Here is a 26140-nt window from a genome sequence, read left to right as displayed (position 1 = left end):
AGTCGGGGGTGTCAGTCGCTGTGTACCACGCTGTGCTCAGCTGTGAGGGTGTGTAGGTTATAGTAGTAGATGGTGACCTGTGCTGGGTGTAGTATTATACTATTACAGTCGGGGGTGTCAGTCGCTGTGTACCACCCTGTGCTCAGCTGTGAGGGTGTATAGGCTATAGTAGTAGATGGTGACCTGTGCTGGGTGTAGTATTATACTATTACAGTCGGGGGTGTCAGTCGCTGTGTACCACGCTGTGCTCAGCTGTGAGGGTGTGTAGGTTATAGTAGTAGATGGTGACCTGTGCTGGGTGTAGTATTATAATATTAGTCGGAGGTGTCAGTCGCTGTGTACCACGCTGTGCTCAGCTGTGAGGGTGTGTAGGTTATAGTAGTAGATGGTGACCTGTGCTGGGTGTAGTATTATACTATTACAGTCGGGGGTGTCAGTCGCTGTGTACCACCCTGTGCTCAGCTGTGAGGGTGTGTAGGTTATAGTAGTAGATGGTGACCTGTGCTGGGTGTAGTATTATACTATTACAGTCGGGGGTGTCAGTCGCTGTGTACCACGCTGTGCTCAGCTGTGAGGGTGTGTAGGTTATAGTAGTAGATGGTGACCTGTGCTGGGTGTAGTATTATACTATTACAGTCGGGGGTGTCAGTCGCTGTGTACCACGCTGTGCTCAGCTGTGAGGGTGTGTAGGTTATAGTAGTAGATGGTGACCTGTGCTGGGGGCAGTATTATACTATTACAGTCGGGGGTGTCAGTCGCTGTGTACCACGCTGTGCTCAGCTGTGAGGGTGTATAGGCTATAGTAGTAGATGGTGACCTGTGCTGGGTGTAGTATTATACTATTACAGTCGGAGGTGTCAGTCGCTGTGTACCACGCTGTGCTCAGCTGTGAGGGTGTGTAGGTTATAGTAGTAGATGGTGACCTGTGCTGGGTGTAGTATTATACTATTACAGTCGGGGGTGTCAGTCGCTGTGTACCACCCTGTGCTCAGCTGTGAGGGTGTATAGGCTATAGTAGTAGATGGTGACCTGTGCTGGGTGTAGTATTATACTATTACAGTCGGGGGTGTCAGTCGTTGTGTACCACCCTGTGCTCAGCTGTGAGGGTGTGTAGGTTATAGTAGTAGATGGTGACCTGTGCTGGGTGTAGTATTATACTATTACAGTCGGGGGTGTCAGTCGCTGTGTACCACGCTGTGCTCAGCTGTGAGGGTGTGTAGGTTATAGTAGTAGATGGTGACCTGTGCTGGGTGTAGTATTATACTATTACAGTCGGGGGTGTCAGTCGCTGTGTACCACGCTGTGCTCAGCTGTGAGGGTGTGTAGGTTATAGTAGTAGATGGTGACCTGTGCTGGGTGTAGTATTATACTATTACAGTCGGGGGTGTCAGTCGCTGTGTACCACGCTGTGCTCAGCTGTGAGGGTGTGTAGGTTATAGTAGTAGATGGTGACCTGTGCTGGGTGTAGTATTATACTATTACAGTCGGAGGTGTCAGTCGCTGTGTACCACGCTGTGCTCAGCTGTGAGGGTGTGTAGGTTATAGTAGTAGATGGTGACCTGTGCTGGGTGTAGTATTATACTATTACAGTCGGGGGTGTCAGTCGCTGTGTACCACCCTGTGCTCAGCTGTGAGGGTGTGTAGGTTATAGTAGTAGATGGTGACCTGTGCTGGGTGTAGTATTATACTATTACAGTCGGGGGTGTCAGTCGCTGTGTACCACCCTGTGCTCAGCTGTGAGGGTGTGTAGGTTATAGTAGTAGATGGTGATCTGTGCTGGGTGTAGTATTATACTATTACAGTCGGGGGTGTCAGTCGCTGTGTACCACGCTGTGCTCAGCTGTGAGGGTGTGTAGGTTATAGTAGTAGATGGTGATCTGTGCTGGGTGTAGTATTATACTATTACAGTCGGAGGTGTCAGTCGCTGTGTACCACGCTGTGCTCAGCTGTGAGGGTGTGTAGGTTATAGTAGTAGATGGTGACCTGTGCTGGGTGTAGTATTATACTATTACAGTCGGGGGTGTCAGTCGCTGTGTACCACGCTGTGCTCAGCTGTGAGGGTGTGTAGGTTATAGTAGTAGATGGTGACCTGTGCTGGGTGTAGTATTATACTATTACAGTCGGGGGTGTCAGTCGCTGTGTACCACCCTGTACTCAGCTGTGAGGGTGTGTAGGTTATAGTAGTAGATGGTGACCTGTGCTGGGTGTAGTATTATACTATTACAGTCGGGGATGTCAGTCGCTGTGTACCACCCTGTGCTCAGCTGTGAGGGTGTGTAGGTTATAGTAGTAGATGGTGACCTGTGCTGGGTGTAGTATTATACTATTACAGTCGGGGGTGTCAGTCGCTGTGTACCACCCTGTGCTCAGATGTGAGGGTGTGTAGGTTATAGTAGTAGATGGTGACCTGTGCTGGGTGTAGTATTATACTATTATAGTCGGGGGTGTCAGTCGCTGTGTACCACCCTGTGCTCAGCTGTGAGGGTGTATAGGTTATAGTAGTAGATGGTGACCTGTGCTGGGTGTAGTATTATACTATTATAGTCGGGGGTGTCAGTCGCTGTGTACCACGCTGTGCTCAGCTGTGAGGGTGTGTAGGTTATAGTAGTAGATGGTGACCTGTGCTGGGTGTAGTATTATACTATTACAGTCGGAGGTGTCAGTCGCTGTGTACCACCCTGTGCTCAGCTGTGAGGGTGTGTAGGTTATAGTAGTAGATGGTGACCTGTGCTGGGTGTAGTATTATACTATTACAGTCGGGGGTGTCAGTCGCTGTGTACCACGCTGTGCTCAGCTGTGAGGGTGTGTAGGTTATAGTAGTAGATGGTGACCTGTGCTGGGTGTAGTATTATACTATTACAGTCGGAGGTGTCAGTCGCTGTGTACCACGCTGTGCTCAGCTGTGAGGGTGTGTAGGTTATAGTAGTAGATGGTGACCTGTGCTGGGTGTAGTATTATACTATTACAGTCGGGGGTGTCAGTCGCTGTGTACCACGCTGTGCTCAGCTGTGAGGGTGTGTAGGTTATAGTAGTAGATGGTGACCTGTGCTGGGTGTAGTATTATACTATTACAGTCGGGGGTGTCAGTCGCTGTGTACCACCCTGTGCTCAGCTGTGAGGGTGTGTAGGTTATAGTAGTAGATGGTGACCTGTGCTGGGTGTAGTATTATACTGTTGTCGGGGGTGTCAGTCGCTGTGTACCACGCTGTGCTCAGCTGTGAGGGTGTATAGGTTATAGTAGTAGATGGTGACCTGTGCTGGGTGTAGTATTATACTATTACAGTCGGGGGTGTCAGTCGCTGTGTACCACGCTGTGCTCAGCTGTGAGGGTGTGTAGGTTATAGTAGTAGATGGTGACCTGTGCTGGGTGTAGTATTATACTATTACAGTCGGGGGTGTCAGTCGCTGTGTACCACCCTGTGCTCAGCTGTGAGGGTGTGTAGGTTATAGTAGTAGATGGTGACCTGTGCTGGGTGTAGTATTATACTATTACAGTCGGAGGTGTCAGTCGCTGTGTACCACGCTGTGCTCAGCTGTGAGGGTGTATAGGTTATAGTAGTAGATGGTGACCTGTGCTGGGTGTAGTATTATACTATTACAGTCGGAGGTGTCAGTCGCTGTGTACCACGCTGTGCTCAGCTGTGAGGGTGTATAGGTTATAGTAGTAGATGGTGACCTGTGCTGGGTGTAGTATTATACTATTACAGTCGGCGGTGTCAGTCGCTGTGTACCACCCTGTGCTCCGCTGTGAGGGTGTGTAGGTTATAGTAGTAGATGGTGACCTGTGCTGGGTGTAGTATTATACTATTACAGTCGGGGGTGTCAGTCGCTGTGTACCACCCTGTGCTCAGCTGTGAGGGTGTATAGGTGGTAAGCTTTGTGTCTCTTTTTTTCCCACAGTTACCTCCACTCGTGTGACCCTCCAATCATCCATGGAAATCTGACCTGTGACACCATCTTCATTCAGCATAATGGACTCATCAAGATTGGCTCCGGTAAGTCTCCGCTCACTGTCGGTGGCGGCAGCTCACACCTGCTGTCCATCTGCCAGGCAGTAATACTAATATCTGCTTTGTAGCTGCCGGGATTAACAACACTTGTATGTTGCAATAAATGGGCGATGAGATAGAAGGAAAAAATAGAGCAGGGCACTGAGGACACAGACACTAACCTGAGCTCCTCCAACCTCGTGTATGTCCGCACCTGCCAGAGTGTGCTGCCGTCAAAGTGGAGTGTGTGTGTGTGTGCTGCTGTCAGTGAGTGGAGTGTGTGTGTGTGCTGCTGAGGGGAGGAGTGTGTGCTGCCTTCCAGAAATTGGAGTGTGTGCGTGCTGCCGTCACTGCTGAGGCGACGTGAGTCTGCTGCTGTCACTCCTGGGGGGGAGGGAAGGTGTGTGCTGCTGCTGTCACTCCTGGGGGGGAGGATTAGAAGGAGTGTGTGCCGCTGCTGCTCCAGGGGGGAGGATTAGGAGTGTGTGCCGCTGCCGCTCCTGGGGGGAGGATTAGGAGGAGTGTGTGCCGCTGCCACTCCTGGGGGGGGGGGGATTAGAAGGAGTGTGTGCTGCTGCCGTCACTCCTGGGGGGGAGGATTAGAAGGAGTGTGTGCCGCTGCTGCTCCTGGGGGGAGGATTAGAAGGAGTGTGTGCCGCTGCCACTCCTGGGGGGGGGGGGGGGATTAGAAGGAGTGTGTGCTGCTGCCGTCACTCCTGGGGGGGAGGATTAGAAGGAGTGTGTGCCGCTGCTGCTCCTGGGGGGAGGATTAGAAGGAGTGTGTTCTGCTGCCGCTCCTCAGGGGAGGATTAGAAGGAGTGTGTGCTGCTGCCGCTCCTCGGGGGAGGATTAGAAGGAGTGTGTGCTGCTGCCGCTCCTGGGGGGAGGATTAGAAGGAGTGTGTGCTGCTGCCGCTCCTCGGGGGAGGATTAGAAGGCGTGTGTGCTGCTGCCGCTCCTGGGGGGAGGATTAGAAGGAGTGTGTGCTGCTGCCGCTCCTCGGGGGAGGATTAGAAGGAGTGTGTGCTGCTGCCGCTCCTCGGGGGAGGATTAGAAGGAGTGTGTGCTGCTGCCGCTCCTGGGGGGAGGATTAGAAGGAGTGTGTGCTGCTGCCGCTCCTCGGGGGAGGATTAGAAGGCGTGTGTGCTGCTGCCGCTCCTGGGGGGAGGATTAGAAGGAGTGTGTGCTGCTGCCGCTCCTGGGGGGAGGATTAGAAGGAGTGTGTGCTGCTGCCGCTCCTCGGGGGAGGATTAGAAGGCGTGTGTGCTGCTGCCGCTCCTGGGGGGAGGATTAGAAGGAGTGTGTGCTGCTGCCGCTCCTGGGGGGAGGATTAGAAGGAGTGTGTGCTGCTGCCGCTCCTCGGGGGAGGATTAGAAGGAGTGTGTGCTGCTGCCGCTCCTCGGGGGAGGATTAGAAGGAGTGTGTGCTGCTGCCGCTCCTGGGGGGAGGATTAGAAGTTGTGTGTGCCACTGCATCTACTGGTGGAAGGAGTTAGTGCTGCTATTCCTGGAAGGAGGAGTGTTAGCTGTTATCTAGGGTGATTGGAAGGAGTGTAGCTGCCCTGTGCATTTGTTCACAAGTGCAATGGTTCTCGGTTCCTGTGTGTGCGCGTGCGCAGGTGCAGTCGTCCCTGGGCCCAGTATGTTTGCACATGTGGAGCTTTTCCCATTTCTGTGCCCAGGTGCAGCGGTCCATGGGCCCCGTGTGTGTGTGTGTGTGTGTGTGTGCGCGCACAGGTGCAGCGGTCCCCGGGCCCCGTGTGTGTGCTCACAGGTGCAGCGGTCCCCCGGCCCCGTGTGTGCGTGCACAGGTGCAGCGGTCCCCGGGCCCCGTGTGTGCGTGCACAGGTGCAGCGGTACTCGGACGGGTGCACAGGTGCAGCAGTCTCTGGGCCCAGCAAATTTCCACAGGTACAGCGGTCCCTGGGCCCAGTGTGTTTGTACAGGTGCAGCGGTCCGTGGTCCCCGTGTGTGTGCACGGGTGCAGCGGTCCCCGGGCCCAGTGTGTTTGTACAGGTGCACGGGTGTAGCGGTCCACTGGCCCAGTGTGTGCATGGATGAGGCGGTCCCTTTGTGTGTTTGTACAGGTGCAGCGGTCCGTGGTCCCTGTGTGTGTGCGCGCATGGGTGCAGAGGTTCCCGGGTGCAGAGGTTCCCGGGCCCAGTGTGTTTGTACAGGTGGACGGGTGCAGCGGTCCCCGAGCCCAGTGTGTTTGTACAGGTGGACGGGTGCAGCGGTCCCCGGGCCCAGTGTGTTTGTACAGGTGGACGGGTGCAGCGGTCCCCGGGCCCAGTGTGTTTGTACAGGTGGACGGGTGCAGCGGTCCCCGGGCCCAGTTTGTTTGTACAGGTGGACGGGTGCAGCGGTCCCCGGGCCCAGTTTGTTTGTACAGGTGCAGCGGTCCGTCGTCCCCGTTTGTGTGCACGGGTGCAGCAGTCCCTAGGCCCAGTGTGTTTGTACAGGTGCAGCGGTCCCCGGGCCGTGTGTGTGCGCGTGCGCGGGTGCAGCGGTCCCAGTGTGTTTGTACAGGTGCAGTGGTCCCCGTGTGTGTGCGCGGGTGCAGCGGTCCCCGGGCCCAGTGTGTTTGTGCGGGTGCAGCGGTCCCAGTGTGTTTGTACGGGTGCAGTGGTCCCCGTGTGTGTGCGCGGGTGCAGCGGTCCCCGGGCCCAGTGTGTTTGTGCGGGTGCAGCGGTCCCAGTGTGTTTGTACGGGTGCAGTGGTCCCCGTGTGTGTGCGCGGGTGCAGCGGTCCCCTGGCCCAGTGTGTTTGTGCGGGTGCAGCGGTCCCAGTGTGTTTGTACGGGTGCAGCGGGCCCAGTGTGTTTGTACGGGTGCAGCGGTCCCCTGGCCCAGTGTGTTTGTACGGGTGCAGCGTTCTCCGGGTCCAGTGTGTTTGTACAGGTGCATGGGTGCAGCAGTCCCCGTGTGTTTTTGCACAGGTGCAGCGATCCCCGTGTGTGCGCGGGTGCAGCGGTCCCCGGGCCCAGTGTGTGTGCCCGGGTGCAGCGGTTCCGTGTGTGTGTGTGTGTGTGTGTGTGTGTGTGCGTGCGGGTGCAGTGGTCCCGTGTGTGTGCGCGCGGGTGCAGCGGTCCCCGGGCCCAGTGTGTTTGTACAGGTACAGCGATCCCCGTGTGTGCGCGGGTGCAGCGGTCCCATGTGTGTGCGCGGGTGCAGCGGTCCCATGTGTGTGCGCGGGTGCAGCGGTCCCATGTGTGTGCGCGGGTGCAGCGGTCCCATGTGTGTGCGCGGGTGCAGCGGTCCCATGTGTGTGCGCGGGTGCAGCGGTCCCATGTGTGTGCGCGGGTGCAGCGGTCCCATGTGTGTGCGCGCGGGTGCAGCGGTCCCATGTGTGTGCGCGCGGGTGCAGCGGTCCCATGTGTGTGCGCGCGGGTGCAGCGGTCCCATGTGTGTGCGCGGGTGCAGCGGTCCCATGTGTGTGTGCGCGGGTGCAGCGGTCCCATGTGTGTGTGCGCGGGTGCAGCGGTCCCATGTGTGTGTGCGCGGGTGCAGCGGTCCCATGTGTGTGCGCGCGGATGCAGCGGTCCCATGTGTGTGCGCGGGTGCAGCGGTCCCATGTGTGTGCACGGGTGCAGCGGTCCCGTGTGTGTGCACGGGTGCAGCGGTCCCGTGTGTGTGCGCGGGTGCAGCGGTACCGTGTGTGTGCGCGGGTGCAGCGGTCCCGTGTGTGTGCGCGGGTGCAGCGGTCCCATGTGTGTGCGCGGGTGCAGCGGTCCCATGTGTGTGCGCGGGTGCAGCGGTCCCATGTGTGTGCGCGCGGGTGCAGCGGTCCCAGCGGTCCCATGTGTGTGTGCACGGGTGCAGCGGTCCCGTGTGTGTGCACGGGTGCAGCGGTCCCGTGTGTGTGCGTGGGTGCAGCGGTACCCCGTGGCTGGCGGGTTGGTGTGAGCGCGGCGGTGCATGTCCCACCTCCTGTATTTATGACGTGCTCCCTCCACCCCCAGCCGTTCCATCCACTCATTGACTTGTCTCGTTTTATCTCCTGCTTCGGCCGCTCTGTCTCCACACCAGTCTTTCATAGGATTTTTGCTAATGGTGAGACGACTCTTCAGCTCTGTGATGTTTCTGTTGTTGCATTGTATCTGTGTTCAGCTTGTGGCACTCGCCCATGTGACCACCTGGAGTGCGGCTTCCCTCCTGACCATCCTGGTTACATGGGTGATTGCAGCTCCGGGCGGTGGGATCGCTTGTACGAGGCCGCATACCCTTTTCCTCTCTCTGGCTTGGCCGGTCAGGAGCTCGGCCGCCTTTCCGGGTTTGTTTGCTGCTGAGTTTTGTAGCTCCGTAGCATGTAGGAGCCCCTCCATGTGTGCATGTCCCCATAGATGGCTTCTCTTTAACCCTTTCTCATCTTCATTGCATTTCCACCTCCTCTGCAGGGATTGTGGGTGGGGGGCTCTGATGCTCACCCTCCGCTGCTTGCTTATCGATGCTCTGTGCTGGGGAATGGATGGGTGGGGGGTGAGATCTCTGCGGACCCTGCTGGAGGCTCGCTCTCAGGTAATGGTGGTCACCTCATGGCTGCACATTAGCAGAGCAGATTCTGCAGTAAACGACGTCCAGACGGCTACCATGTCCGAATATCATTGATTGTTTCTGAAAAGTCAACGCCAGTGAGGGGTAAATCCCACCATCCACGGCTGCAGTCAGTCACGTTGTCATTTCGGTTTATTACTAAAATGTACAATCTTTCTGCTGTTTGAAATAAAACACAAATAATGTAAATCGCTGGTCACAAATCTCCATGGATTGCCTCTTTACTGACTGCGGCAGTCTCACCATGATTTCCCCCTTCATGACCAGCCTGATTAGTACTTAGCAGACCACTGGTGGGACCTGCTGACGTGAAGCATCGCCAGGCACCAGCTTGTGGAACCTTACTCTCCTCCTCATGGGTAATCATCTCCAGCTCGCTGAAAATCCCAGCTTGTAAGAGAAGAGCTCCTTGCACAAAGCCGCAGGAACACCGGCTAGACTACCTGGATGTGATAGACAGAAAGCTGTCATTGGTTGCCACCAGATTCCTGCAGGTGCTCAAAAACACTCCAGGGACTTCTGAAGACCTGGAGAAGATTTTGTGGCAGTGAATACCAAAACATACACCCAAAAGCTCAGGAAAAGTCACCTCCAAAGTGCTCAAATCCGAGACACAACCACAGAAGTTCTGGGATTCTGTTCTGTTAACAAATCACCGGAAATTTCCAGACATATGGTTGGGCTCGGTGATTTCTACAGAGAAGCACGTCAGAGTCTTGGTAATGACTACAGTGAAGCATGAAAGGGGCGCGGTGATGTCCACAAAGAAGCACGGTTGGGAATCGGTGATGTCTTGTAAAGCATGGCTGGGACTCTGTGATGTCTACAGTAAGTATCGTTTCTCCTTGCGGAGATTGACATGCTAAGCATGCCAAGATGAGGAGTGAAGCACGGTGGGGGCTAATTAATGACTACAGTGAAGCATGGTGGGGACTCTGTGATGTCTACAGCAGGGGTGTCAAACTGCATTCCTCAAGGGCTGCAAACAGGTCATGTTTTCAGGATTTCCTTGTATTGCACAGGTGATCATTTAATCACCTGCACAGAATGATTCCAGCACCTTGTGCAATGAGAAGGAAATCTTGAAAACACGCATGGTTTGAGGCCCTCGAGGTCTCCCCCTGGTCTACAGTGAAGCACGGTGGGGACTCTGATGTCTACAGTAAAGCACAGTGAGGACTCTGTCTACAGTGAAGCATGGCGAGGACTCTGATGTCTACAGTGAAACACAGCGGGGGCTTATTAATGACTACAGTAAAGCACAGTGAGGTCTCTGTCTACAGTGAAGCACAGTGGGGACTCTGTCTACAGTGAAACAAGGCGGGGGCTTATTAATGTCTACAGTGAAGCACGGTGGGGACTCTTTGATGTCTACAGTAAAGCACAGTGAGGACTCTGTCTACTGTGAAGCACGGCGGAGGCTTATTAATGACTACAGTAAAGCACAGTGAGGACTCTGTCTACAGTGAAGCACGGTGGGGACTCTGTCTACAGTGAAACAGGGCGGGGGCTTATTAATGACTACAGTGAAGCACGGTGGGGACTCTGTGATGTCTACAGTGAAGTATGATGGAGGCTCGGCGATGTCTACAGTAAAATCCTACGAGAATGTTTTGCCTTCTGTGTGAAGCTGAAGCTCAGGCATCATTAGGCCTTCCAACAAGACAATGATCCCAGCACCTCCCAGTCCACTAAGGCATGGGAGAAGTCCTGGAAGATTCTGGAGGGGCCATCGGTCGTCTGACTCGAATCCCATAGTAAATCTTTGAGATGTGAAGAAGGTAGCTGCAGCAAAACCTTTAATATTAGTGATCTGTCTACAAGGACTGGACTGAAATTCCTTAGGAATCTGGCTGTTGTAACCTGCTGCCAATGTGATGCGTAGCCAAAAGGGTCGTTCGTGAAAAGATGAATAATCTTGAGGCCTCATCAGTCAGTAATGCTGGCATTTGTGGTGAATTTGGAGAACCCTCTGTTATATTACTGGTGATCAGAGATTTACATTGTTGTTCATTGTTTCTTTGCAGAAAGTTTAGAAATGTTACTGATAACCCGCATGTACAGTGGGGTGAATGATTGATTGCAGCTATATGCTGGGACTTGTTTGTATCACACAGTGCACATGGGGAATTGCTGTGGCCTCCATATTTTGCACTGGCACCTTCAATGGATGGATGGTGGTCAGGCCTCCAGAGCGACAACTGTTAGGAGACATGGAAGGGAAGCATCAGCTCATCGAGTTTGTATTTTAGGGTTGCTCAGGTTGAGATGCTCCAGACATTGGTCTCCTGATGATTGGAGTAGTGGTTGGTTCTCCTGTGGAGGTTTTCTTACCCCATTATTTTGTTCTCCAGGTTGGGGTGTGAATTCTTCAGTGACTTTGACTTCTGAGTAGACCTAGTTTGGATTCCAGAAGACCTTTGATTATGGATAATGAGGTTTGACTGTGAAGCTGTTGCTGACCTTCATGATGTAGGGGGCAACAGCACCTACTGCCTGGTATCGCCTCACCGGTGCTGTGCCGTCAGTGCTTCTCTGCTGGTCACATACACTTGTTCGTTGAGTATTACGTTGATCCAGAATCTCTTCGCTCTTGGGTTTGCTCAGGATTTCTCATTCCTTTCTCTGGTCACCTCCTCTCAGCATTACGAGGCGCAGCCCGTGTCATTCACACGTGTCTGCTCCAACAGGCAGGACATTAATGCTACGTGGCGGTCACCTCTCGTCATCGCATTCCACTATTGTCCTTTTTTCATATTTGAATTCTGCTCCAAGGTGGTTACTGGGGAAGGCTTCTGCTCGGAGATGCGGATGCCCCATGGTCTGACTTTATCCCAGACACAAGATTTTCTGTAACTTTACAATGCCAATTATCAGCAGGCGGTGATCCCACAGTGATTGCCTACAGGACCTGCACATGTATGATGATCAACCAGCAGTTTATCATGGCCATAATGAGCATGAGTTGTCTTTGGGTGACGTCAGTGACCATTAAGGGCTTCATATCTGTGGCCCTTTAGTGACCACGTGTAATCTATAGAAAACGTCACTCACCATTTAGGGCCTCACGTCTCTGTGGTGACCCCACCTGGTCGCCTCATGATCACAATGGACACAAGTGGTCTTCACATGTCTTCAGTTTGCTATCTCGGACTTCCTGTGTGTCCTGTAGCCACACAGTGACCTTATGGTCTTCTTGTCAGCTGTGATGCTTAGCTACTTGTAGTTCCCCTTTGGTTACCTTGCTGTTCAGTGATTTTTACCCTCTGGTAGGGTAGTGTATGTTTGTGGACTGTGATTAGTTGCCTGATGGCTGCGAGGGGGCAGTGATGATATCGGTCTCCCGGGCTGACTCTTCTGGGTTCTCATTCCTCGATGCCTTTGCGTTTCTTCTGTGCTGCTAGTTGTGGGTGGTGTTTGAGATCTTTTATTCCTTTTTCCAGTGGCACCAGACACAATCAACAACCACGTGAAGACCTGTCGGGAGGAGCAGAAGAACCTGCACTTTTTTGCACCTGAATATGGAGGTAACTGGTCATTGGGCAAGCTCAGCATGTGATATTGTGGTGGGAGTTTGGGGCTCAGTCCGGTTCTGGGATGTCAGGTCGATGAGGTCATATTCAGCATTGTGACTGATGTCTCTTCTGTTACAGAAGTGACAAATGTGACAACCGCTGTGGACATCTACTCATTCGGGATGTGTGCCCTGGAGGTGAGATGATGGCTGGGGGGCAGAGTTGCTGGTATCCTGAGCAGTCTGATAGGTGTTGCTGTAGATATAATTTCCACTGACACTGATACTGTGTGTGTACGGTGCTACTCGTAACTGTGACCTTTGTGTCTGCAGATGGCAGTTCTAGAGATCCAAGGAAATGGAGAGTCGTCGTTCGTCCCCCAGGAGGCTATAAACAATGCGATCCAATCTTTGGAGGACCCCCTACAGAGGGTGAGTATCCCCATGAGTGTCCACATGTTCCCGTGCATGGTCTTATGATGAATTTGGAGGTCTGTAGGGATTGTTGGGGTGTTCACTGGGACAGCCGCCGGCTCTGGTGACAGTACGCCATTCCTCCATGTGCTGGTTGTATGGTAACTGGAAGATGACGTCCCCAGCTGTCTGCATGTTGTGATATCTACAAGGTGCCTTCTTGGCATTGTGACCTCATCTACGTGTCACTTTATGGTAGGAATTCATCCAGAAGTGTTTGGAGATGGACCCAAGTAAACGTCCCACTGCCCGGGAGCTACTCTTCCACCAGGCTCTGTTTGAGGTGCCGTCTCTGAAGCTACTGGCAGCTCATTGTATTGTGGCTCATCAGCGTGAGTAGACTGCCACCCTGAATCGTGGCCTGTACGTCTCCTCACACACTCCTCTGTCTGAGCCGTGGTTCCTGTGCCTTTTCCCCCGAGCCCCGTCTGAGCTGTGGTTCCTGCGTCTCCTTCCCCTTACCACTGTCTGAACTGTGACACGTGTGTCTCCTCCACTGCGTCCTGTCTTAACCAGCGGTCCTTTGTCTCATTTCCCCATCTGTGCTGTGGTTGCTGTGACTCTTCCTCTGCACCCCCACCATCATCTGAGCTGTGGCTCGCTCAGCTTCTCTATATACCCCCTCCATCTGAACCATGGCCGCACTACTCCCATCCTTCATGGATCGCTCATCTTCCCCTCCCTTCCCCCATGTGTCATGGCTTGTTTGCCTTCCCTCCCCCTGTCAGCCAGGACTCGCTTGTTTCCTTCCATCTGAGCCACGGTATGTTCATCTACCTAGGCCCTACACCTGTCCAACAAGGATCGCTCGTCTTTTTTGTCTGAGTCTTGAATCACTTGTCTTCCCTTCCCCTGACTCGTGGATCGCTCATTTTCTTTCGCCACCTCCCCCCCACCCCCCCTTGCCTTATAGGCTTGCTCATCTTCCCTCCCCCCATGTGTGTCATGGCTCAACTATCCTCCCTCCATCCCCCCAACCCTCATGCGAGCCGTGGCTCACTCGTCGTCCCCCCACCACCGCCATGTGAGCTGTGAGCTTTTCTTCCCCCTATGAGTCGTGGCTCACTCATCTTCCCTGTTTCCCCTTCTACCATGGCTCACTTGTCTACCATGTTCCCCTTTCTACCGTGTCTCGCTCGTCTTCCCTCCCCTTAAACCTGTCTTAGTCGTGGCTCACTCATTTCCCCTTCTACCATGGCTTACTCATCTTCCCTCCCCTTAGCCCTGTCTTAGTCATGGCTCGCTCGTCTTCTCTAACTCCTTTGTGATTTGTAGCTTACTCGTCTTTTCTCCCCCTCAGTCTGTCGTGACTCACTCGTCTTCCCTGTTACCCCTTCTGCCATGGCTCGCTCGTCTTCCCTCCCCTTAGACCTTTCTTACTCGTGGCTCGCTCGTCTTCTCTCACTTCCTTGTAAGCTGTCTCTTGATTTTCTTTTTTCCCTTCTAGTCATGGCTCGCTCATCTTCCCTGTTCCCTCTTCTACTATGGCTCATTAATCTTCCCTCCCCTTAGCCGTGTCTTAGTCATGGTTCACTCGTCTTCCCTGTTTCCCCTTCTACCGTGGCTCACTCTTCTTCCCTCCCCTTCGCCGTCTTGGTTGCGGCTCACTCGTCTTCCCTGTTTCCCCTTGGACCGTGGCTCACTCGTCTTCCCTCCCCTTCGCCGTCTTGGTCGCTGCTCACTCGTCTTCCCTGTTTCCCCTTCTACCGTGGCTTGCTCGTCTTCCCTGTTTCCCCTTCTACCGTGGCTCTCTCGTCTTCCCTCCCCTTCGCCGTCTTGGTCGCTGCTCACTCGTCTTCCCTGTTTCCCCTTCTACCGTGGCTCGCTCGTCTTCCCTCCCCTTCGCCGTCTTGGTCGCTGCTCACTCGTCTTCCCTGTTTCCCCTTCTACCGTGGCTCGCTCGTCTTCCCTGTTTCCCCTTCTACCGTGGCTCACTCGTCTTCCCGCCGTCTTGGTCGTGGCTCACTCGTCTTCCCTCCCCTTCGCCGTCTTGGTTGCGGCTCGCTCGTCTTCCCTGTTTCCCCTTCTACCATGGCTCACTCGTCTTCCCGCCGTCTTGGTCGTGGCTCACTCGTCTTCCGTTTCCCCTTCTACCGTGGCTCGCTCGTCTTCCCTGTTTCCCCTTCTACCGTGGCTCGCTCGTCTTCCCTCCCCTTTTTCCGTCTTGGTCGCTGCTCACTCGTCTTCCGTTTCCCCTTCTACCGTGGCTCGCTCGTCTTCCCTGTTTCCCCTTCTACCGTGGCTCGCTCGTCTTCCCTCCCCTTTTTCCGTCTTGGTCGTGGCTCACTCGTCTTCCGTTTCCCCTTCTACCGTGGCTCGCTCGTCTTCCCTGTTTCCCCTTCTACCGTGGCTCATTCGTCTTCCCGCCGTCTTGGCTGTGGCTCGCTCGTCTTCCCTCCCCTTCGCCGTCTTGGTTGCGGCTTGCTTGTCTTCCCTGTTTCCCCTTCTACCATGGCTCACTCGTCTTCCCGCCGTCTTGGTCGTGGCTCACTCGTCTTCCCTGTTTCCCCTTCTACCGTGGCTCGCTCGTCTTCCCTGTTTCCCCTTCTACCGTGGCTCACTCGTCTTCCCGCGTCTTGGTCGTGGCTCACTCGTCTTCCCTCCCCTTCGCCGTCTTGGTTGCGGCTCACTCGTCTTCCCTGTTCCCCCTTCTACCATGGCTCACTCGTCTTCCCGCCTACTTGGTCGTGGCTCACTCGTCTTCCCTGTTCCCCCTTCTACCATGACTCGCTCGTCTTCCCTCATGCTCTCTGAGTTGTGGCTTGCTCGTTTGCCCTGTGCCTGGCCTTTTTCCTGGTGTTCGGGTCTGCAGTGTCTTCTCCTCCTACAGACATGATACCTGAAAACGCCTTAGAAGAAATGACGAAGAACCGGGATATGAGCGCCGTCTTGGCTGAAATCAATCACTGTGACCGTGTTGGTGTGCAGATGATGTGAGTATTGTCAGCCATGATGCCTGCTTCCATCCTCCCGTCCACTGGGTGTCACTTCTCTCTGTTCCTCAGGTTCTCTCAGTCCCCGGCTCTGGAGCTGGACAAGTTTCTAGAAGATGTCAGGTGAGAAGTTAATCGCTCAGAGAAGATCGGGGGTTAGCTGGGTGTTGTAGTCCACCACAGCTGGGATCACACCTTAGGTAGGAATGCAAGAGTATTAGCCATAGGCCAGCTGGGTGTCGTAGTCCGTCGCAGCCAGAGAAAGCTATGCTGACGGAGATCAGGGGAGAGTCGGCTGGGAGTTGTAGTGGGTCACAGATTTATTTCCTGTCCTGTAGAAATGGCATTTACCCCCTGACCGCATTTGGAATTCCTCGACCTCAGCAGCCACAACAGGAAGTGGTTAAATCCCCCGTCGTTCCTCCCTCTGTGAAGACCCCAACTCCCGAACCGGCTGAGTTGGAGACACGGAAGGCGAGTTGTAGGTTTCATAGTTAGAGCGGTGGTTGGCGTGATCCTCAGAGCTGACACTCTATCGTTGTGCTGTGCAGGTGGTGCAGATGCAGTGCAACATCGAGTCTGTGGACGAAGGAGCCAAGACCCATGTAAGACTGTGTGCAGTGCAACTACTACCCCCACCATGGCCTTCACAGGCGGTCTACACCCCTACATACTACTGCCCCCACCATGGCCTTCACAGGCGATGTCTACACCCCTACATACTACTGCCCTCACCCTCCACCGATGTCTACACCCCTATATACTACTGCCCCCACCATGGCCTTCACAGGCGATGTCTACACCCCTACATACTACTGCCCCCACCATGGCCTTCACAGGCGGTCTACACCCCTACATACTACTGCCCCCACCATGGCCTTCACAGGCGATGTCTACACCCCTACATACTACTGCCCCCACCATGGCCTTCACAGGCGGTCTACACCCCTACATACTACTGCCCCCACCATGGCCTTCACAGGCGGTCTACACCCCTACATACTACTGCCCCCACCATGGCCTTCACAGGCGATGTCTACACCCCTACATACTACTGCCCCCACCATGGCCTTCACAGGCGGTCTACACCCCTACATACTACTGCCCCCACCATGGCCTTCACAGGCGGTCTACACCCCTACATACTACTGCCCCCACCATGGCCTTCACAGGCGGTCTACACCCCTACATACTACTGCCCCCACCATGGCCTTCACAGGCGGTCTACACCCCTATATACTACTGCCCCCACCATGGCCTTCACAGGCGATGTCTACACCCCTACATACTACTGCCCCCACCATGGCCTTCACAGGCGATGTCTACACCCCTATATACTACTGCCCCCACCCTCTACAGGCGATGTCTACACCCCTATATACTACTGCCCCCACCATGGCCTTCACAGGCGATGTCTACACCCCTACATACTACTGCCCCCACCATGGCCTTCACAGGCGGTCTACACCCCTACATACTGCTGTCCCCACCATGGCCTTCACAGGCGGTCTACACCCCTACATACTACTGCCCTCACCCTCTACAGGCGATGTCTACACCCCTATATACTACTGCCCCCACCCTCTACAGGCGATGTCTACACCCCTATATACTACTGCCCCCACCATGGCCTTCACAGGCGATGTCTACACCCCTATATACTACTGCCCCCACCATGGCCTTCACAGGCGATGTCTACACCCCTACATACTACTGCCCTCACCATGGCCTTCACAGGCGGTCTACACCCCTACATACTACTGCCCCCACCATGGCCTTCACAGGCGATGTCTACACCCCTACATACTACTGCCCCCACCATGGCCTTCACAGGCGATGTCTACACCCCTACATACTACTGCCCTCACCATGGCCTTCACAGGCGGTCTACACCCCTACATACTACTGCCCCCACCATGGCCTTCACAGGCGATGTCTACACCCCTACATACTACTGCCCTCACCATGGCCTTCACAGGCGGTCTACACCCCTACATACTACTGCCCCCACCATGGCCTTCACAGGCGATGTCTACACCCCTACATACTACTGCCCCCACCATGGCCTTCACAGGCGATGTCTACACCCCTACATACTACTGCCCCCACCATGGCCTTCACAGGCGGTCTACACCCCTACATACTACTGCCCCCACCATGGCCTTCACAGGCGGTCTACACCCCTACATACTACTGCCCCCACCATGGCCTTCACAGGCGATGTCTACACCCCTACATACTACTGCCCCCACCATGGCCTTCACAGGCGATGTCTACACCCCTATATACTACTGCCCCCACCCTCTACAGGCGATGTCTACACCCCTATATACTACTGCCCCCACCATGGCCTTCACAGGCGATGTCTACACCCCTACATACTACTGCCCCCACCATGGCCTTCACAGGCGATGTCTACACCCCTATATACTACTGCCCCCACCCTCTACAGGCGATGTCTACACCCCTACATACTACTGCCCCCACCATGGCCTTCACAGGCGGTCTACACCCCTACATACTACTGCCCCCACCATGGCCTTCACAGGCGGTCTACACCCCTACATACTACTGCCCCCACCATGGCCTTCACAGGCGATGTCTACACCCCTACATACTACTGCCCTCACCCTCCACAGATGTCTACACCCCTACATACTACTGCCCTCACCCTCCACCGATGTCTACACCCCTATATACTACTGCCCCCACCATGGCCTTCACAGGCGGTCTACACCCCTACATACTACTGCCCCCACCATGGCCTTCACAGGCGATGTCTACACCCCTACATACTGCTGCCCTCACCCTCCACAGATGTTTACACCCCTATATACTACTGCCCCCACCATGGCCTTCACAGGCGATGTCTACACCCCTACATACTACTGCCCTCACCCTCCACAGATGTCTACACCCCTATATACTACTGCCCCCACCCTCTACAGGCGATGTCTACACCCCTATATACTACTGCCCCCACCATGGCCTTCACAGGCGATGTCTACACCCCTACATACTGCTGCCCTCACTCTCCACAGACGTTTACACCCCTATATACTACTGCCCCCACCATGGCCTTCACAGGCGATGTCTACACCCCTACATACTACTGCCCTCACCCTCCACAGATGTCTACACCCCTACATACTACTGCCCCCACCATGGCCTTCACAGGCGACGTCTACACCCCTACATACTACTGCCCTCACCCTCCACAGATGTTTACACCCCTATATACTACTGCCCTCACCCTCCACAGACGTTTACACCCCTATATACTACTGCCCTCACCCTCCACAGATGTCTACACCCCTATATACTACTGCCCTCACCCTCCACAGATGTTTACACCCCTATATACTACTGCCTTCACCCTCCACAGACGTTTACACCCCTATATACTACTGCCCTCACCCTCCACAGATGTCTACACCCCTATATACTACTGCCCTCACCCTCCACAGATGTCTACACCCCTATATACTACTGCCCTCACCCTCCACAGATGTCTACACCCCTATATACTACTGCCCTCACCCTCCACAGATGTTTACACCCCTATATACTACTGCCCTCACCCTCCAGAGATTATCTACTCTTCTATATATTACTGCCCCCACTCTCCACACTTTTCCACCATATTTTGTTTGCCAGTCATCTCCGTAGACCTTCCCGCCTGCTCTTCACCTCCTCCTCCTGGCTCTTGCCTCCTTTCACCTCACCTGTTCTTCTCCTCTGCAGACCTTTCTTCTTCTCATTCTGTGTTCTGCCTGCTTCATCCTGGAGCTCCTCTGCAGACCTTTCCTCCTCTCACCCACAATTCTTCCCACTTCCTCCTCCATCTTCTCTGCAGACCTTTCCTCTTCCATCTTCTCTGCAGACCTTCCCTCCTCTCACACTGTGTCCAGCCTCCCGGCTCTTCTCGTCTTCCTCCTGGCTCTTGCCTCCTTTCACGCCACCTGTTGTCCTCTGCAGACCTTCCTTCCTCTTGCCCTCTGCTTTGTCCACTACCTCCTCCATCTTCTCTGCAGACGTTTCCTCTTCCATCTTCTCTGCGGACCTTCCCTCCTCTCACACTGTGTCCAGCCTCCCGGCTCTTCTCGTCCTCCTCCTGGCTCTTGCCTCCTTTCACGCCACCTGTTCTCCTCTGCAGACCTTCCTTCCTCTCGCCCTCTGCTTTGTCCGCTTCCTCCTCCATCTTCTCTGCAGACCTTCCCTCCTCTCACACGGTGTCCAACCTCCCTGCTCTTCTCGTCCTCCTCCTGGCTCTTGCCTCCTTTCACGCCACCTGTTCTCCTCTGCAGACCTTCCTTCCTCTCGCCCTCTGTTTTGTCCGCTTCCTCCTCCATCATCTCTGCAGACCTTTCCTCCTCCATCTTCTCTGCAGACCTTCCCTCCTCTTACACTGTGTCCAGCCTCCCGGCTCTTCTCTTCCTCCTCCTGGCTCTTGCCTTCTTTCACGCCACCTGTTGTCCTCTGCAGACCTTCCTTCCTCTCGCCCTCTGCTTTGTCCCCTTCCTCCTCCATCTTCTCTGCAGACCTTTCCTCTTCCATCTTCTCTGCAGACCTTCCCTCCTCTGACACTGTGTCCAGCCTCCCGGCTCTTCTCGTCTTCCTCCTGGCTCTTGCCTCCTTTCACGCCACCTGTTGTCCTCTGCAGACCTTCCTTCCTCTTGCCCTCTGCTTTGTCCACTACCTCCTCCATCTTCTCTGCAGACGTTTCCTCTTCCATCTTCTCTGCGGACCTTCCCTCCTCTCACACTGTGTCCAGCCTCCCGGCTCTTCTCGTCCTCCTCCTGGCTCTTGCCTCCTTTCACGCCACCTGTTGTCCTCTGCAGACCTTCCTTCCTCTCGCCCTCTGCTTTGTCTGCTTCCTCCTCCATCTTCTCTGCAGACCTTCCTTCCTCTCACCCTCTGCTTTGTCCCCTTCCTCCTCCATCTTCACTGCAGACCTTTCCTCTTCCATCTTCTCTGCAGACCTTCCCTCCTCTTACACTGTGTCCAGCCTCCCGGCTCTTCTCGTCCTCCTCCTGGCTCTTGCCTCCTTTCACGCCACCTGTTCTCATCTGCAGACCTTCCTTCCTCTCACCCTCTGCTTTGTCCGCTTCCTCCTCCATCTTCTCTGCAGACCTTCCCTCCTCTCACACTGTGTCCAGCCTCCCGGCTCTTCTCGTCCTCCTCCTGGCTCTTGCCTTCTTTCACGCCACCTGTTCTCCTCTGCAGACCTTCCTTCCTCTCGCCCTCTGCTTTGTCCTCTTCCTCCTCCATCTTCTCTGCAGACCTTCCCTCCTCTCACACTGTGTCCAGACTCCTGGCTCTTCTCGTCCTCCTCCTGGCTCTTGCCTCCTTTCACGCCACCTGTTGTCCTCTGCAGACCTTCCTTCCTCTCGCCCTCTGCTTTGTCCACTACCTCCTCCATCTTCTCTGCAGACGTTTCCTCTTCCATCTTCTCTGCAGACCTTCCCTCCTCTCACACTGTGTCCAGACTCCTGGCTCTTCTCGTCCTCCTCCTGGCTCTTGCCTCCTTTCACGCCACCTGTTGTCCTCTGCAGACCTTCCTTCCTCTCGCCCTCTGCTTTGTCCCCTTCCTCCTCCATCTTCTCTGCAGACCTTTCCTCTTCCATCTTCTCTGCAGACCTTCCCTCCTCTCACACTGTGTCCAGCCTCCCGGCTCTTCTCGTCTTCCTCCTGGCTCTTGCCTCCTTTCACGCCACCTGTTGTCCTCTGCAGACCTTCCTTCCTCTTGCCCTCTGCTTTGTCCACTACCTCCTCCATCTTCTCTGCAGACGTTTCCTCTTCCATCTTCTCTGCGGACCTTCCCTCCTCTCACACTGTGTCCAGCCTCCCGGCTCTTCTCGTCCTCCTGGCTCTTGCCTCCTTTCACGCCACCTGTTCTCCTCTGCAGACCTTCCTTCCTCTCGCCCTCTGCTTTGTCCGCTTCCTCCTCCATCTTCTCTGCAGACCTTCCCTCCTCTCACACTTTGTCCAGCCTCTGGGCTCTTCTCGTCCTCCTCCTAGCTCTTGCCTCCTTTCACGCCACCTGTTGTCCTCTGCAGACCTTCCTTCCTCTCACCCTCTGCTTTGTCTGCTTCCTCCTCCATCTTCTCTGCAGACCTTCCTTCCTCTCGCCCTCTGCTTTGTCCCCTTCCTCCTTCATCTTCGCTGCAGACCTTTCCTCTTCCATCTTCTCTGCAGACCTTCCCTCCTCTCACACTGTGTCCAGCCTCCCGGCTCTTCTCGTCCTCCTCCTGGCTCTTGCCTCCTTTCACGCCACCTGTTGTCCTCTGCAGACCTTCCTTCCTCTCGCCCTCTGCTTTGTCCACTACCTCCTCCATCTTCTCTGCAGACCTTCCCTCCTCTCACACTGTGTTCAGACTCCTGGCTCTTCTCGTCCTCCTCCTGGCTCTTGCCTCCTTTCACGCCACCTGTTCTCCTCTGCAGGCCTTCCTTCCTCTCGCCCTCTGATCTGTCCGCTTCCTCCTCCATCTTCTCTGCAGACCTTCCCTCCTCTCACCCTCTGCTTTGTCCTCTTCCTCCTCCATCTTCTCTGCAGACCTTCCCTCCTCTCACACTGTGTCCAGCCTCCCGGCTCTTCTCGTCATCCTCCTGGCTCTTGCCTCCTTTCACGCCACCTGTTCTCCTCTGCAGACCTTTCCTCCTCTCGCCCACAGTTCTGTCCGCTTCCTCCTCCATCTTCTCTGCAGACCTTCCCTCCTCTCACACGGTGTTCAGCCTCCCGACTCTTCTTGTCCTCCTCCTGGCTCTTGCCTCCTTTCACGCCACCTGTTGTCCTCTGCAGACCTTCCTTCCTCTCACCCTCTGCTTTGTCTGCTTCCTCCTCCATCTTCTCTGCAGACCTTCCTTCCTCTCGCCCTCTGCTTTGTCCCCTTCCTCCTCCATCTTCGCTGCAGACCTTTCCTCTTCCATCTTCTCTGCAGACCTTCCCTCCTCTCACACTGTGTCCAGCCTCCCGGCTCTTCTCGTCCTCCTCCTGGCTCTTGCCTCCTTGCACGCCACCTGTTGTCCTCTGCAGACCTTCCTTCCTCTCGCCCTCTGCTTTGTCCACTACCTCCTCCATCTTCTTTTATAGTCGGTGATATCTGGTTTTGCTCCTCAGGTGACGTTGCTACTGAAGCTGGAGGATAAGCTGAATAGACACTTGAGCTGTGACGTGTTACCTAGTGAGTATGGAGCTGAGGGCAGGGTTGTTCTGTAGGGTTGGCCACTGTGATCATGATTTTCGCATTTCTTTTTAGATGAGCACATCCCAGACCTGGCCATGGAGCTGGTGCAGCTGGGCTTTGTCAGTGAGGTGAGGGCCCCGTCTATGGAGTCCGTACAGGACTGTGCAACGCCCCCGGTGCTAATCTTGTCTTCATTTTTCAGGCCGACCAGAGCCGACTCGCCGGTCTACTTGAAGAAGCCTTCAGTAAATTCTTCTTTGCTCGGAATGGGAATGCGATGGCTGTTACGGTGTCATCATAGCAATTAGTAGTATCAGCCGGCTGGACAGCTACGCAAACCGCGCTGCAGCAGGAATATCGTCCTCCTCTGTCAACATTTCCACCTCCCTGCAGCCAGGAACAGTACGGGATGCAGGAAGATGCCAAACCCCAATGTAGACGTCTCTGGACTGTCCTAGCCAGACACAGCAGCTCATCTGGTTGCCGGCTCTGGACTCTTCTGGATGGACGCAGAGATCAATGGTGGACTGGTCACAGACATGGGGCTATCGTGGCCACACACAGAGTGTCACAGCGGCATTTCTGCAGTTTTAGGACAAACTTGGCAGATGTCAGTTTGGTTAAGCTCCTTGGACTGCTTGGGCTGGTTGCAGAGGTCGAGAGTGGTGCGACTGAGCTCTCTGGCATGTCCAGGCTAGACACGGTTTACGCAGTAGTTGTCTGTTAGTCACACAGAATGGCCGTCCTTGCGGATTTGGCGGTGTGTGAGTAATGTATCTGATGGGGAAGTGCCATGTTCTGGAGGGTTAGCCGCACTCTGCTGTCTGCTCTCTGTGGGTGGTGGGACAATCATATTTTGCTGCGCAGCAGAGGACGGGGGACCATGGCTTCCTGCCTTGTCATGCTTTTCATGCAGCCGCTGTCACTGGCTGCAGCCTCCTAGTGCTCGAGCTTCATGTGTAGTGTTTACAGCCGTGGCGGGTCCAGCGTCGTACCGCTAAGGACGCTGGTGACTGGCGGAGGTCGGAGACCTCTCCATGGGAGGACACGGATCGTATTATGTGGTGTCGTCTCTGGGGTCATCAGTGTCCACTGTCAGAGCGGCGGTCCTAGTGCAGGGAGGGTACACGACGGCGACCGCTGCTGGACCCCAGCCTAGCCGTGCGATGGAGACGGCGCTCTAGAGCTTTGCACACTATCAACCTAACCTGTATTTCTTTGTGTCGTCATTTTTATGTGTAACTAATAACTTTTTATTTTTTTGTTTTCCCTGTAAATAAAGTTGACATTTGTTCTATTTACCTGCTGAAAATTGTCAGAGTTTTCATGAAAATCCACGCAGTGGTGGAGGGGACGGCGTTCTGCGCAGTGGTGGAGGGGACGGCGTTCTGCGCAGTGGTGGAGGGGACGGCGTTCTGCGCAGTGGTGGAGGGGACGGCGTTCTGCGCAGTGATGGAGGAGACGGCGTTCTGCGCAGTGGTGGAGGAGACGGCGTTCTGCGCAGTGATGGAGGAGACGGCGTTCTGCGCCGTGGTGGAGGAGACGGCGTTCTGCGCAGTGGTGGAGTAGACGGTGTTGAGGGAGGATTTAAATTGATCCTTCACGGTTAACCCAGTGATTTCCAAATTAATATACAAGGTGTTGCCGGCAACTGAAAATGACCAGACGGAGACGTGTGTCTCTGTATGGGGGATCGAGCTGATCTCTGGCCCCCGTTTATTTTGTATATGAGTTTTCATTGTCACAGAAATTATACTTCAACCAATCAGCATAAGAACACGCTCACAGTTCTTAACCTATAAGAATGCAGGAAAAACTTAACCCATGAGGATACAGGAAAAATGGAAACTACAGATATGGTCATGTCTTTTTGGCACAGTATGTGTTTTTCTAACAGATGCCTCAGTCTTGTATAGTGATACACCCCCGAATCTATTATCTGGCTCGAGACAGAAGACTCAAGGTCTTTATACCAATTATGAACAATAGCCTAGTTGCATACCAGGCTTGTGAACAAAAAGATAAAGTTACTTCATGGCAGCTGTAACCTTTTACCTAATTAAATAACAGAATTTATCTTTAAGCAACAAGAAAATGGAGTCAAAAACACAAAATGGAGAATCTAGCACAAAATGGAGAACCTTTCATAATTTGTTCCTTCACATTCCCCCCTAGATAAATTTTGTTAATTAATGTCCAGCATCAGAGATACTATCCCGAGCTCTAAGCTCGAGGGGTACTGGTCTTCACATGACTGGTGCCATGTTAGCAGCCATTTTAAATACAGTTTCATTAATATCTACAAGCGAGGGAAAAATCTTATTATTTCACAGTCTAAGATATAGCAGTACAAAAAGTATATAAGAAAATATATTTTCACCTTGACAATCCCCCCTAAACACTAAGTTTTTTTTTTCCCTTAAAGAAAGATCCTTCGAGACTGTCCATGTGATGGGAAAGGGGAGGTGGATTTCTTCATCCAGACACCTCAGAAACTCTCCCCTAGCGAGAGGCCTCCAGGCAGCTGAACCCTTCACTAGCCTCACATGGAGTTCTCCCACTGTCCCTAAACTAAATCTTAGTATCATCTGAGAATGGGGGGTTCTGTCTACTCTCTTGAGGGGGACATACTTAGGGATCTCCCTTGGATCAGTACCATCATACTCTGGTGGGTCTACTTCTTGATTGAGGAAGGTGCCAGTCGAGATTGCGTTCACTATCTACCTAGGCCTGCCCAGGTGTACTTATACGTCCATCATATGGTCATTATTTATCTGTAAAATGAGAAAGGTTGGTTCTCAGGGTCAGCCAATTGTTTTTGCATAGCTAGCTTGTCAGAGGGCCTCCAGGGATAATATTCCTGTATCTGTCTTGCCCTACCTGATGTGGTTGGTTCTCTGGTGGTGGGGGTGACATGACATGCTGGTCTACAGCTCCTTCCCAAAAGGATTACTGTCAGCCTACTCCTAAAAGTTAATGTCCCCACTATCCACCAACCACAATCCTGTGTCAGCTTCTTATATCACTACATGTGATCTTGTCTGGACAGGATTCAGTGTAATTCTCTTAGGTCGGGTTGCAGCACGGGTCATACAAGTGTTAGGGCCCAAATCCTCAACTATACCCTTAAAGGCATCACAGCTATAATTGACGATCCTTTGTTCTCTGTAATATATATATTTGATCCATTCAACATTTTTATTTATCTGCACTTGTGGGATTAGAGAAGCAAAGCCAGCATAAATCTGGTTCTGGGCTTTAAACTGGTCAGGCACCCCCCTTGGCACTCCAATGGTATCAATATATACTAGTGGATCTTCTTCATAACTCATGTGGAGCTGATCAAGGCTTCTCCTCTTTCTGGTGGGTTCATCAGGTGTCTTTGGTGTACATATATTGTGTATGTTTAATTAGCAAATCAGTATCTAGAGAACTGTTCTCTTTGCAGAAACCTGTCTTGAAGATCCCTACTGGTGTACCTGTGGTGTCGTG

The 26140-nt window shown here is 53.9% G+C and overlaps 1 protein-coding gene across 2 annotated transcripts in view; it reads left to right on the top strand.

Moving 5' to 3' along the window:
* The window catches only part of NRBP1 (nuclear receptor binding protein 1), a 95805-nt gene extending 71856 nt beyond the window's left edge, over positions 1 to 23949 (top strand). Inside the window, exons 7-19 of one of the 2 annotated variants that reach the window (XM_077291986.1) lie at positions 3901 to 3995; positions 8016 to 8039; positions 11984 to 12067; positions 12194 to 12252; positions 12388 to 12486; positions 12728 to 12860; positions 15359 to 15461; positions 15534 to 15584; positions 15800 to 15935; positions 16013 to 16066; positions 22582 to 22645; positions 22721 to 22776; positions 22851 to 23949. In XM_077291986.1, coding sequence (XP_077148101.1) covers positions 3901 to 3995; positions 8016 to 8039; positions 11984 to 12067; positions 12194 to 12252; positions 12388 to 12486; positions 12728 to 12860; positions 15359 to 15461; positions 15534 to 15584; positions 15800 to 15935; positions 16013 to 16066; positions 22582 to 22645; positions 22721 to 22776; positions 22851 to 22949 — 1057 coding nt within the window. In that variant the 3' untranslated portion in view covers positions 22950 to 23949. The remainder of the gene's footprint in view (positions 1 to 3900; positions 3996 to 8015; positions 8040 to 11983; positions 12068 to 12193; positions 12253 to 12387; positions 12487 to 12727; positions 12861 to 15358; positions 15462 to 15533; positions 15585 to 15799; positions 15936 to 16012; positions 16067 to 22581; positions 22646 to 22720; positions 22777 to 22850) is intronic. The other variant, XM_077291987.1, reaches the window with a different exon arrangement.
* Positions 23950 to 26140: the final 2191 nt, after the last annotated feature.

Source organism: Ranitomeya variabilis, chromosome 2 (assembly GCF_051348905.1).
Source record: "Ranitomeya variabilis isolate aRanVar5 chromosome 2, aRanVar5.hap1, whole genome shotgun sequence".
NCBI lineage: Eukaryota > Metazoa > Chordata > Amphibia > Anura > Dendrobatidae > Ranitomeya > Ranitomeya variabilis.
The sequence above is the reverse complement of the archived record's forward strand: the minus strand, read 5'-3'. Positions and strand labels throughout refer to the sequence as shown.